General features: G+C 45.2%; 1 protein-coding gene across 2 annotated transcripts in view; it reads right to left on the bottom strand.

Annotated features, from left to right (window-relative positions):
- Positions 1-5,740: 5,740 nt before the first annotated feature.
- BAIAP3 (BAI1 associated protein 3) overlaps positions 5,741-13,569 on the bottom strand; it is a 224,559-nt gene continuing 216,730 nt past the window's right edge. For both annotated transcript variants that reach the window (XM_085863421.1, XM_085863422.1), the window contains exons 33-34: positions 12,767-12,966; positions 5,741-6,772 (exon numbers count right to left, since the gene is read on the bottom strand). In XM_085863421.1, coding sequence (XP_085719547.1) covers positions 6,669-6,772; positions 12,767-12,966 — 304 coding nt within the window. In that variant the 3' untranslated portion in view covers positions 5,741-6,668. The remainder of the gene's footprint in view (positions 6,773-12,766; positions 12,967-13,569) is intronic.

The following is a 13,569-nucleotide window of genomic DNA, read 5'->3' as shown; positions in this document are numbered from 1 at the left end:
TGATGCTGGTTATCCCCACATGAGGGCAGATTCTCCCAGGAATCCTTTTTGTTCTTGCACCATCGATTAGCCATCGCAGCAAAGATTGGTATTCCTGTCAACGAAGTGATGAGTTTTATATGCTCGTGTACATAAACTTAGCAGTATTCTTGAGTGTATTGTTACGGTTGTGGAAATTCACAGAACACCATTCAGGTTTCCCACAGATCAGTTATGTCGATAAGTGTGTGTTCAGATTAGATTTCCCCACCGATGTCTAAAGGGATTTATTCGTGTGACCGGGCTGTGATCTTTGAGGTAGTATTATTCTTTTGCTATCTTTATTTTGGAACAACCTCATCTCAACAACCACGACCGCATCTCAACAACCATAACCGCATCTCAACAACCACGCCATCCCCACCACAGCGCCAACCACGACATCTCACCATCTCAACAAAATCTCCACAAATGAACATCGCCTCACCTTCATCTCCAATGCGCCGCCGTCTTTTCGCCAGCAACAGCGGATCCCAAAGAACAGCATCTCCGCGACAGACAAGGGGACTCCCTCGTTGGGGCGGGAGCCGATGATTTCCACAACGTCAGCTCTCTCCGCATTTGGCAACGAGATCGGATCAAAACACCAAAAGGGGCGGAGCCAGCGGGGGGTGAGAGTTCGAAGGTGGCAGATCAAACTCACCTCCCCGGACCCCATAAAAAGGCGCGCTGGAATGCCGCCTAGTTTGAGTTTTGCCTGGAGACGGGTTGAGGAGAGGAGACGTCAGCAGTCTGTCGGGGATCGCAGTCTGTCTGCAGTCGGTTCGAAGTCTGTCGGGGATCGCAGTCTGTCTGGAGTCAGGGTGGAGAGCGCCAAGGTTCGAGTCCAGTGGAGGACAGTCGGGGTCATCGGAGCGCAGCCAAGCCTGCAGTACCGTGCCGAACTGTGGGTCGGTGGTGACGGCCGGAGAGGGGTCGCCAGCCAGCGAAACGCGGACGACGGAGCAAACGCTGAGGAACGGGCGGGCTCGTAAAAGAGCATCAACTCTTGAAAGCAAAGACCCGTTCGTTCCTCTGAGGCGTCGTCGGATAGGCCCGATCGACCAGGCCGCACGGCAAGGCTCGGACCAACCGAGTCGCCATTACACCAACTACCGTGTTGACGGAACATCGAGGGTCGCCCAGCGAGTCACCACGAGGGTGGCAGGTAACCAGTACGGTCTCACGGAGCTCCTTCAGTCTCCAAAGCTCCGTGAAAATTAAAGGCCTACGAGCCCTGTTCTTACCCTTTCCTTTCCTGGGGTTTTCTTTGTATGAAAGTTGTGGCGCCGTGTCCGCTAAGTAGAATTGTGGTGAAGTGATTGTGTACATAATAAATAGATATGGCTGCAGGTCTTTTGTTTGCTCATGTCTTGTCCTTTCCCCCATTCATTGCATTCATTGCATTGCATACGTGCTTGTATATCTGCATTGCTTTATTGACTGCATACGTGACAAATAAATGTCATTGTTTGAATGTTCACCTGCTCGTTGCATCCTCTTCCTCCATTGAACTGCCATACTTGCGTTCGGAATAATAGCTGGTTTTTAAATACCGATAAGCTAATCGGGTCCAACGGGGCCTCGCCATAATACACCGCTTGGCAAATTGCAAAGGCAGCGAGCTGCTTAAGCGGCTCATTTCCAAGCAGGTCCCGTTGAGGTACAATCTCTCGGTAGTCTGCCCGCGCGAATAATTAGATAAATCGACCATTCGGCGATCGGACCCTGTCGTGCGCGGGTGGAGAATTGACAAGGTTGTGGTGTGCTTAAAACCACACCCGTAGCTGGATTTTGGCGTTGATCCGGAAAGCTACGACTGGATTGCCCGTCCGGTGGGCGTGGGGCCGCAATTAGCGAAATGCGATCATTCGCACGCCAAACGGGTGGAAACCATAACAGTATGAAAGTTTTCTTTGGACGGTGTACAGTCGACTGCTGCCTCGATTGTTCTCCAACAAAACATGGATTACCTCATTTTCGCTGCATGGGGTATAATCAAGGCATACTTTTCTTTCCTCAAAACGTACCTTTATTTCACTTCACAACAGGAGACGTGTTGTTCAGTCTTCAAATGTACACCAGAGGCCTGAGGCCGAGAAGTTAATACTGAAAATACTGACCAAAATGGTGACAATTTTTATTGGAGTCAGGTCAGTGAAGCTCCACCCTGGAGTGACATACAGACACCACCCCTCTGTATGTCGTTGGCGGCGGAGGAATATATAGATATATATTTTCCAAACTGTGAGTGGTGAGCGTCAGGATCGTTTCCCATCCAGCCCTTGCTGCACGCTCTCGGAGTGAGAAGCTCTGTCTGCCATGCAGGAACATTATCTCTCGCTCAACCACACGTACCTGGAGCCATTAATTGAATGCGGTCGGGATCAGTAATTAATATATCTATTAATTAATATATTGAAACAAACGAACGCGACAATAGTGACCGAAGCTTTTCGTACTGCACTCTTCAGGGTAAAAATCGCAGCAAGTGAAGGAGGAAGTGAAGGCGTGTGCTTTATACGCAGGTCTCAGTAAGGTAGATGCTGATTGGTTCAACTGTAATGACGTCACGGTTAATCCGAATGCCCATTCGTCGGCTCATCATCTTCACCTTGAGCTCCTATTGGCTGGAGCAGAGTTCGTCGATGATTGACGTTTGCAACCACATCCTGGAGAGAGGGGGGATGGGTTTCCCCTAAGGTCCAGTCACCATTTGTTACCGAACTTCCCTTGATCTTTCCATGCTGAAAGAGACACAGAGATCGTACAAATTCCTTTTGACGACACAATATTGGATCGGTGGTAAGGATGAAGGTTGCTTCCAACATACGTAAATGAAACGAGCTCAGACCTCGGCTCAATATCCTGAACATATCTGCATTGTACTGATCTGCACAGATAGGGTTGGCAACCAGGTGCTGTGCAATGGCAGATGAAGCAGGTACAGTGGTCGGTGGTTGCTGGATATTTCTACATGCTCGCACTGGTTGTGTTCTAACACTCACAATCTTTCTTCGAATCGCCAAGGGGACGTGTTGTTTGATCCGATCAGCCAATCTTAGTGCTGTGCGGCCCACATACCGAGCTTCATATCGGCACTTTAACTCATAAACAACATTGCTGGTTTGTGAGGTGGGGAGGACATCCTTGTTGACTGACGTCAGCAAACGGCGAGAGGTAAAGATTACTCGGGGTTACACAGCCAGAAACGTGTTGGACACAATATGTTTGATTTGTACTTCAAACCTTCGTGATGATTGCCCTTTCTGTTAACCAGGATATTGATCAAGGCAATTTTGTTTCTCGTGGAGCTGAAGGACTCCCACCGAGTATACTGCCCTGTGAAAGTGGGCTTCTGGTAGACGGATGTTGTGAAACCAAGGTTGGATCTATCAACCAACACGTCCAAAAACGGTAATGTGTTCAACGATTCCAGCTCCGTGGTAAACTTCAGCTCTGGATGGAGAGTGTTGAGCCATGCCTGGAAATTGTCACATGCCGTCCGAGACTCAAACAAAGCAAAAATGTCATCAACGTACCGATAGTATCCGATGGGGGAATCGACCCCTTGCCGACCAGTCAGTTTCTGCATTTCATGATAGCCTACAAAGATATTTGCAAGAGCTGGGCCTAATGGAGAACCCATGGCCACACCATCCGTTTGAACATGCATCATGTTGTTAAAACTGAATTCCACCTCCTTTGTTGCTGTGTTCATTAATTCCACGAAGACGTGTTCCGAGATCATCGGTTGTTCCAGATCGGTGTGATTCAGCAAATGTGTGCATATCTCAATCGTCTCCGTCAATGTTACGTTCGTGAACAAGCTTTTGATATCAAAGGATGCCATGATGTTGTCCTCACTTGTTGGTGTTTTAGCTCTAATTGATTCTGCAAATGTGAAGGAATCCTTAACCACGAAATGAGAAAGTGAATCCAATACTGGTTGCAGTACCTCTCCCAACCACTTGGCAAGTTCATGTGGTGCTGATCGCACCATTGACAGTATCGGTCTTCGAGGGATATTCTCCTTGTGAATCCTCGGCAGGCCGCACATTCTTGGACGTTGCGCTCCAACAGGTTTAATTCTGTCGTTCACCTCCTTTGATAATTCTCCACGTTTGAGAAGCTGCAACAGTCGTTTGACGATCTGACCTTCCACCTGAGGCGTGCGATCATGTTCCGTTCCACCGCCCAGATATTTAAATTTGGTTTCGTCTTTCAGGATGTCCATCATCTTGTCGATGTAATCAATCTTATTCATGATTACCACTCTGGTGCCTTTATCCAGTTTACAGATGTGAATGGCAGCATTCCTCCTCAATCCTTGTATTGCCAAGAGAACATCCCGTTGCATGTGAAAATCCACGGTCTCACACGTTATTATCATACCTTGTAATCTTCCTGCTGAAATTGACAAAATCATGAATATACTCAGTGAGAATGGTTATCCTGAGCATATAGTTAAGAGATACATACATGAGTTTCTAAACATGACAAAAGATCAGAAGATTGGTCCAGACAAATGTCCAGTCTACATCAAGATGCCCTGGAAAGGGCAATCATCACGAAGGTTTGAAGTACAAATCAAACATATTGTGTCCAACACATTTCTGGCTGTGCAACCCTGAGTAATCTTTACCTCTCGCCGTTTGCTGACGTCAGTCAACAAGGATGTCCTCCCCATCTCACAAACCAGCAATGTTATTTATGAGTTAAAGTGCCGATATGAAGCTCGGTACGTGGAGAGCACAATACTAAGATTGGCTGATCGGATCAAACAACACATCCCCTTGGCGATTCGAAGAAAGATTGTGAGGGTTAGAACACAACCATTGCGTGCATGTAGAAATATCCAGCAACCACCGGCCACTGTACCTGCTTCATCTGCCATTGCACAGCACCTGGTTGCCAACCCTATCTGTGCAGACCAGTACAATGCAGATATGTTCAGGATATTGAGCCGAGGTCGGAGCTCGTTTCATTTACGTATGTTGGAAGCAACCTTCATCCTTACCACCGATCCAATATTGTGTCGTCAAAAGGAATTTGTACGATCTCTGTCTCTTTCAGCATGGAAAGATCAAGGAAAGTACGGTAACAAATGGTGAATGGACCTTAGGGGAAACCCATCCCCCCTCTCTCCAGGATGTGGTTGCAAACGTCAATCATCGGCGAACTATGCTCCAGCAATGGGACCTCGAGGTGAAGATGATGAGCCGACCAATGGGCGTTCGGATTAACACTGACGTCATTACGGTTGAACCAATCAGCGTCTACCTTATTGAGACCTGCGTATAAAGCACGCACCTTCACTTCCTGCGATTTTTACCCTGAAGAGTGCAGCACGAAAAGCTTCGGTCACTATTATGTTGTGTTTGTTTGTATCAATATTAAAGTTTTGTGGTACCAAACATCTGTTCAATTAATGTATATGAAGATAGTTTTATTAAATATGGATTATCAAGTTTTTCCCCTTTTATATCAGCACAGGCCTTTGTGTTACCATGTTCGATTTTGTTAATCATCCATATGAATGCGTGTGAAAAGGGTGAAACCACCCCCCCCACCCCCCGTCGTGTGTGACCAAGGCCTGAGAAGCAGCCATGAGAGCCGATCACGGAAGAATAGGTGATGTGGCACAGACTTGCAACACCGAAGTGCAGCACCTTTCAGATTCGTAAGAAAAGTACGACCAATCATGTCATACTCGTGGAGGTCAAGCGTTTCCATTTTTTACTTGTGACAATTAACATCTTGAACATCACACTTTCCAATTGCACAAAATCTTGACCATGAGGATGAAGACAAATCTTGAAAATTAAATTATAAAAAATATAAAACGAGCATGTGCAATGGAGACAACCATTGTCAACATTGCATGTGCTCGATTTATGTCGAAGTTATAACACTGAAAGTTGTTTCAACAAAGTCTAATTTGTGAAAAATCGCCGAACATGAAGCGAAGCGACCTCACTCACCATCAGCGTGGAAAAAAAAACCAGATGTTTTTTTTTGGGGGGGGGTTTTCATGAAATATCAACGATACAAAGCCAACGCAATTATAACCGTCCATAGAAAACAAATGGTACACGTAACGTTCATGTCGCACGTGCACGCACTCATGCATACATTTGACACGGTCGGTACACTGCTCCCGGCTCGGCCCATCTAGAATGGGGGTCAGAACGGACACACGGTAGCTACAGTCGTCACTGGATGTGCTGATGGTGTTACGTTGAAGGGAGAAAGGCATGGCGGAGGGACATCGCACAACTACGCACTGTTAGCGTATCAATACAAACGAAGCGGTGAACAAGGCACGCTCAAAATGGTCTTTTCCTTTACAGTCGACTCTCTTTCACAAATGTCGGTGAGTTTGTGACCACGGGCCGGGTTCCACGATTCGTGTAGAAATGTGGCGATGGATAACCGAGCGACGGGCGTTTCCTGTAAAAATGTCAACTTCACATCAAGCCGGAAACACACAAGCAAGTCAAACGATGGAAAAATTACCCAACAACATATTCCATATAATGAAGCATTTTTCAGAATGTTACTGTCTGTTATACGTTCAGATGTTTCAATTTCATTTTCAGCCAAAAATTTGACGCTGTCCAAAAAGTTACGCCATGTGCTTCAGTCACCTACTGATCCAAAGCACCACTTATCAGGCCTTTCCGCCTCTTGATAAAATCTTGAGCCTCTCGATCGGACACCCTCTCCTCTAGGATCTTCAGGACGCGGCCCTCTGCAGGATAGAGAAAGGTTGTCAAACACCAGGACACCGATCAAACCTAAAAGCAAACACTTTACAAACATCATGCTTGCACATTAGCTGCGAGGGGATTGGGAGCGTTTTACAGGAACTAGCGAGGACCCGTGGAACTCCCTTTATTTGGGTGGTGTATAGTCAACGAAGCGCTGCCTCACATGCTCTGGAAGTTTATGTTTACTGCTCACCACAACCCAGCATTCATTTCAGTCATCCGCCCACCTATTGCCTAAAAATAATGTTATGAATTTGTTTCATGTTCTCAGAAATCAGACAGAGGTGAAAATAAATGATAAATTGCAAAATGAAGGTGGCAATGGAAAAATGAAGGTGGCGGAACTTCAGCTGTAAAAGTCGTTGTTGGCAATGGGAAAAGGGGCAACTCTCCCCCCCCCCTCAACCTGCAACTCTCCCACCTTCCCCCAACCTCTAAACTGTTTTTGGCCCCAACCTACAACTCTCTCCCTCCCCCAACCCAACTTTCTTCTCCACACCCCAAATTTCTCCCCCGACCAACCCCCAACCCCAGGGAATTAGATATGGCTTGTTAGCAGTTATCAGTACTAGCATAACCCGCACTCTGCGCGACATGTTGGGGTGGGTGTGTTTGAGAAAGGAACTGATGCAGAGTATCAGTAGTAATTTAAATTTAATGCAGGAAGTGGAATACGATTTCACTGTTTCAGAACCATTTTATTTACTTTTTTTTGTACCATGCACCTCATTTGGTCTTTGAGATAATGTCAGCCGAATATCACGTTACTCGAGCGCAGAACAAAGTCGAAGATAGCGCGACACGAAACCACAAACTCGGAAATAATATATAAGATGCCGCTTCTCATCGAGTCATGGATAATACACCGCTTTAATCCAGTAACCTTGCAGGCATGACCAAAGGGATTTCAGTGTTACGATTATAGGTTAAGAATGACAGCATGCGCCGGAGCAGCGCATCGCTGCGTCCACTTTCTGCCGGTACTCCAGATGCCTCCGTTTGACCATCCCCATCTCCTTGAGATGCCGATCAACCTGCTGCAACGATGAGGCACGTGGTCAGCCTGTTGACCTCTTCAGCCTGTTGATCTTGACAAGGCTCCCTTGCTGAGAAAATCAGGTGAATAGGATCAGCATCAGGAAAATGAGACACATGTCCATACAGCCAGGGCTGACACTCATAGACAACACAGGTAACAAATCTCAACTGAGTCTCTCTCAGCTCTTTGGACACAAAGTCTGACCAGCAATAGCCAAGGATTCTCCAAAGAGACCTGGTACCAAAGAGTTAAGTCTCCATCTCAGATCCTTGGTCAGAGTTGAAGTCTCTCATCCAGAGAGCAAGACGAAGCACAAAGGACTGAAAGACAAGCATGGACTTTTGTCCTTCTGCATCAGTACTGACAGTGCCACACTCCATGATCCAATGAATCCATGACTCCCCAGGCCCGACCAAAACCTCTTTCAACCTCTGGCTCACATGTGGCGATATGAATATCACTGCCAAGGTAAGTGAATCTCTTTGTGACCTCAACATCCTTGCCACAAACAGGGACAGAGAAGATAGCAGCATCCAAGATGTCACAAAAACCCTGGATATTAGTTTTGACCCAGGAAACCCATAATCCCAGCAGCTCCGACTCTGTTCAGTGCCTGGAGGGCCCCCATAAGAATATCCAGCACCTATCTCCGCAAAGATGATGGCATCATCTGCGAAATCAAGGTCAGTGATCTTGACATTCCCAAACAATGCACTGCATCTTGATCTCTCCAACATCCTCCACAGAATGTAGTCCATACAAGTGCTGAAAAGTGTGGGGGCCAGTACATACCCCTGACAACTCGTCACAACTGAAAAATAAGTCAAAGATGGAACAACCACACCTCACAGCACTCTCAGTCGCTGTGTTAAGTTCAGAAAACAGATTGATCAGTTGAGTTGGCAACCTAAAAAGACCGAGAATCCTCCAGAGGGCATCTTGATTCACTGAATCGAACATTTTGCAAACATAAACACAGGCTGATGAAACTTTCACCTGCGTTTGTTGAGGACCCGAAGAGCAAGGATACGGTCAATCGTTAACCTCTTTGGTGTAAAACCCGACTGCTGTGAGTGCTGGTGCTTAAGCAGATGGTGGCGATCTCTCTCAATAATTAGTGGATTCGGACGAAACTTGGTGGACATGTTGGGTGTGGGGCAAGGACGACTTGAACAGGTGAAGATCCGATTCCGGATCTGGAAACGAGAATTACATCATTTTTAAGTGATTCTTCATCATTGACAGATGGAGCCAAAAACGATGTCCCGTGTAGCAAGATATTCCAAAAATGTATTGGGCCCGATGTGTTCTCGTGGATCAAGCATTACATGGTGGAGATATGCGCTCTACCGATTACCCTTCTAGTTATTATTATGGTTATTTACATTATGTTATTATTATTACGAAAATGATATTGGCTGTATGAAGAAACCTCGGCTAATTCGTTACTCCCCCGGTAAAAGCCATTGCTGGCCATGCGAGAAGACCTTCGTTTGGGTGGTGAAAAGACAATGGAGTGTTGTCTTAAGATCTCCCAAGAAAAAAAAAACCCGGGAAGTGTATAAGCACCAGGAATTCGGAAACGCTGCATCGATCTTTCCAGAAAAAAAATAACCTGAACTGGTCTGAAGGTGAGGCCTAAGGCATGAAACCTAAGGCTTATACGTACTGTGTCGTTGGAAGGCCCGTGACACCTATCCTTTCGATATTTGATGATCATTTTAACAATCGCTTTGTGTTTCACACAGGTTTGATGATGTGTTCGGCCTGAACTGTGTAGAAATCAAAATGCCGGATGTATGTGTGTGGAGTCAGCCATCCCACACTGTAATGATGTCCCAGACGAAATGACGTGGCATGACAGACAGAAAACTGGCACTACTTTAATATATAGATGTTCAGCAACGTAAGTTTGATTGTCAAAATACGCTTTTCGAGGAGCTTGGAAATTATTTCTTCACTCGATATACTGCGAGACAAACACGCAATAGACCATTTTGACTACCTTAACAGCCTCAATATAGCCTGATGTTGGCTTACTGGTTAAGGTGGTGGCTTGGGATCCTAAGGTCCTGAGTTTGAGCCCCGTTTGCCACTGAATTAACACCAGGGGGTTGACTCAGCCTGTCATCCTTCTGAGGTTGGTGAAGTGAGCACCAGTGTACTGGTAATAGGGGCACTGCATCAGTGGCATAGCTGTGCTCCTTAGCAATGATACGACCAGCAGCCAAAAAGGCAGCGCACGATGGGAACATCCACAATTATTCCCACCTTCTTACAGGGTTGGCTGAGGAACATTTTTGGCCCAAGTCTTTAACAAACCGACTGGCCAGGCCTGATGTTCGACTGGAGGTGATTTTTGGAGGAATTTGTGATTTGTTCAGGATGCTGGTGATAATTCGCCTACTCTTGGCGAAGGACACCATGGGATTTTTAACGTCCAGCAGAGACCACTACTGGCAGACAGGTCCTCCGGTTTAACATCCTTCTGATAGACGGCATGCAGATCGAAGTATCGCCATGCATGCAAAACATCTGGATGGTAATTTAAAGCTCGGTTAACATTTGAACTCTTGACAAGATCGCTCAAAGATGAGTGCGCATACCTCTAAGCATCTAAGGTATCCTGGCAGCAGTGCCTTCAGAAAGTATTCACACCCATTCACTCTTTCACATTTTGTTGTGCTACAGCCTGAATTTAAAATGGATTAAATTAAAAATTTTGTCACTGATCCACACAAAATACAAATCCACACATTATGACAAAGTGAAAACATGTTTTTAGAAATTTATTGAAAATGAAATAAAGAGATATCTAATTTACATAAATATTCAGCCCCTGAATTAATAATACGTAGAAGCGCCTTTGGCATCGATTACAGCTTCGAGTCTTCTTGGGTACGTCTGTATCAACTTTGCACATCTGGGTTTGGGGAGTTTTTCCCATTCTTCCTTGCAGATTTGCTCAAGCTCTGTCAAGTTATATGGGGAGCATCGGTGAACAACAATCTTCAAGTCCTGCAGATTATCATTGGGATTCAAGTCTGGACTTTGGCTGGGCCACTCAAGGAATTTCACATTCTTGTTCTGAAGCCATTTCAGTGTTGCTTTGGCTGTATGCTTGGGGTAATTGTCCTGTTGGAACGTAAATCTTCGCCGCATTCCAAGGTCTTTTGCACTCTGAAGCAGGTTCTGCTCAAGGATTTGCCTTTATTTGGCTCCATTAATTGTTCCCTATATCTTTACAAGTCTCCCAGTCCCTGCCGCTGAAAAGCATCCCCTTAGCATGATGCAATCACCACCATGCTTCCCGGTAGGGATGGTGCTAGATGGGTGATGAGCTGTGTTCGGTTTCCGCCAGACGTAGTGCTTTGCATTCAGGCCAAAGAGTTCAATTTTCGTCTCATCAGCCCACCTAATCTTTTGCCTCATGCTCTCAGAGTCTTTCACGTGTCTTTTTGCAAACCCCAGGTGTGCCGTTGTGGAAGAAAATAATTATATTGATGTACTCTAATTTGTAATCGTTGCTGGTGTTTTATAAATTTAATTTTTATGCTACAAGTCGAATTGGCTGTCAGTGATGTTTTTCCTTTAGCAAAGAGTCTTTGACCTAAATGTTGATAAAAGGAATGTCTTGCTATGGAACAAAGTGACCTGGTTGATAACAGGAACTTTTGTTATGATTACATCATTTGCTCTTCACCAAGAAGACACGTATTGCAGTTGGAGTTCTTTGTTTAAGGATTAACAGCCCCCTCCACTATCCCATAAAAACATTATAAATACCATAAATTGTAATCTTGTTTGAGTGCAAATCATTGAAGATGTCTCACCATCTCGGTGGCTTGTGCTGCTTGGTACTTGCCAAGTAACAAGTATAATAAAACTCTCTGATGTGAAGTACTTTCATGTTGTGGCAAGTTAATTAATCGGTGTCTTTCATTTGAATAACAGGATTTACATCGAGTCAGTTAAACGGTTAATTATGAGTAATAAAACAAATAGAACGTTAAGAAATAAATTCCACAACACCGTCATGTGCCTTTTTCTCAAGAGTGACTTTTGCCTGGTCACTCCCATAAAGCCTAGATTTGTGAAGTGCTTCAGACTGTTGTCCTTCCAACAGGTTCTCCCATCTCAGCCAAGTAACTCTGCAGTTCTGCCAGAGTGATCATTTGATTTTTGGTCACCTCCCTGACCAAGGTCCTTCTTGTCCAGTTGCTCAGTTTGGTCAGATGGCCAGGTCTAAGAAGAGTCTTGGTAGTTCAATATTCTTTCCATTTCCTAATGATGGAGGTCACGGTGCTCTTGGGAACTTTCAACATTCTAGAAATTGTTTTATACCCTTCCCCAGATCTATGCCTCCTCACATTTCTATCTCAGAGTTCTACTGATAGTTCCTTGGGCTTCATGGTAGAGTTTCTGCTCTGACATGCACTGTCAACCGGGATCCTTCTATAGAAAGGGGTGTTTATTTCTTAATCAAAAGGTCCAATCAATTGATTTGTTTCTTTCTAAAGTCCAAACAATTGATTTGGCCACAGGTGGACTCCGATCAAGTTGTGGAGACATCTCAAGGTGGATCAAAGGAAATTGGATGCACCTGAGCTCAATTTGGAGTGTCATAGCAAAGCGGTTGAATACTTATTGACTCAAGATATTTCAGCTTTTCATTTTCTCCAAAAAAAAATTCCACTTTTACATTATGGGGTATTATGTGTAGATCAGTGACAAAAAAGTCAATTAAATCCATTTTAATGGATTTAATTAATTACTTAATTAATTCAGGCTGTGACACAACAAAAAGTGAAAAAGTCAAGTGGTGTGAATACTTTCTGAAGGCACTGTATACGTGAACAATTTTGCAGATATTGAATAAAATTAAAAGTCACAATGACGATTTTGTTTCCATCCAAACTTATCACAACTTCCTGACCTTGTGGTTGCGATAAGGGCAGAGAGAAAAGTGGTGGCCGTGCGGTCATTGCACCACCTATGTGTCCCCCGAAGCCAGTCATTGTGGCCAAACTGATGCAAGCCTCGCCTGCAAAGTCATTCCTCGAAAGCCAGTCGTGATCCATGACCGTGAATAGAATGCAAGCGCCTTTCTTTCTGCAACAATCTGGAGGAACCGCACTGTTGTGTGGAGGGAGGAGGCAACGGTCACGATGATTTCTGTCGACCTTTCATGCAAGGAACAATTTGATTGTAAATTATTTCATTTTATTGTACGATGTAGCTAAAGCACAATTTAACTTGAGAGTTTTTTGCTTCGACTCGTTGCATGTAGACTTCGCTGCATGTAGTCAAAGCTGTTGTGGGTACATTTTAATCGTCCCTCGTGATTATTCACCAAAGGAAATGTACGCCAACTTCTAAACATATGAGCAGTAATTTGCTGCGAGGTCATCGTCGTCGTTCATATGCAACGTGTGAACGTTAGTTCTTGCAGAAGCACGGCAGTGATGAAGTGCCCCCTGTTGGTTAGAGCAGGAATTGCAAATTTGGTCATGGTGCCAACGAGAGCTCGCCAAATCTTGGCAAAGGACACCGTGGGATCTTTATCATCCACCAATGGGTTGTGTGCAGACAGGACGTTAAGTTTAACGTCCATCCGAGGGACGGCGCACACGTCAACGCCTCACTCTGCCTGCAAAATACCGGGATGGCAGTTTATAGCTGAATCGGGATTCAAACCCAGTCAAGACAGCTAAGAGGTGAGTGCACACACCTCTCGCC

This window comes from Eptatretus burgeri, chromosome 17 (genome assembly GCF_056783735.1).
Source record: "Eptatretus burgeri isolate ZD-2024b chromosome 17, Ebu_testis_v1, whole genome shotgun sequence".
NCBI lineage: Eukaryota > Metazoa > Chordata > Myxini > Myxiniformes > Myxinidae > Eptatretus > Eptatretus burgeri.
Note: the sequence above shows the minus strand (reverse complement) of the source record. Positions and strands in the feature narration are given on the sequence as shown.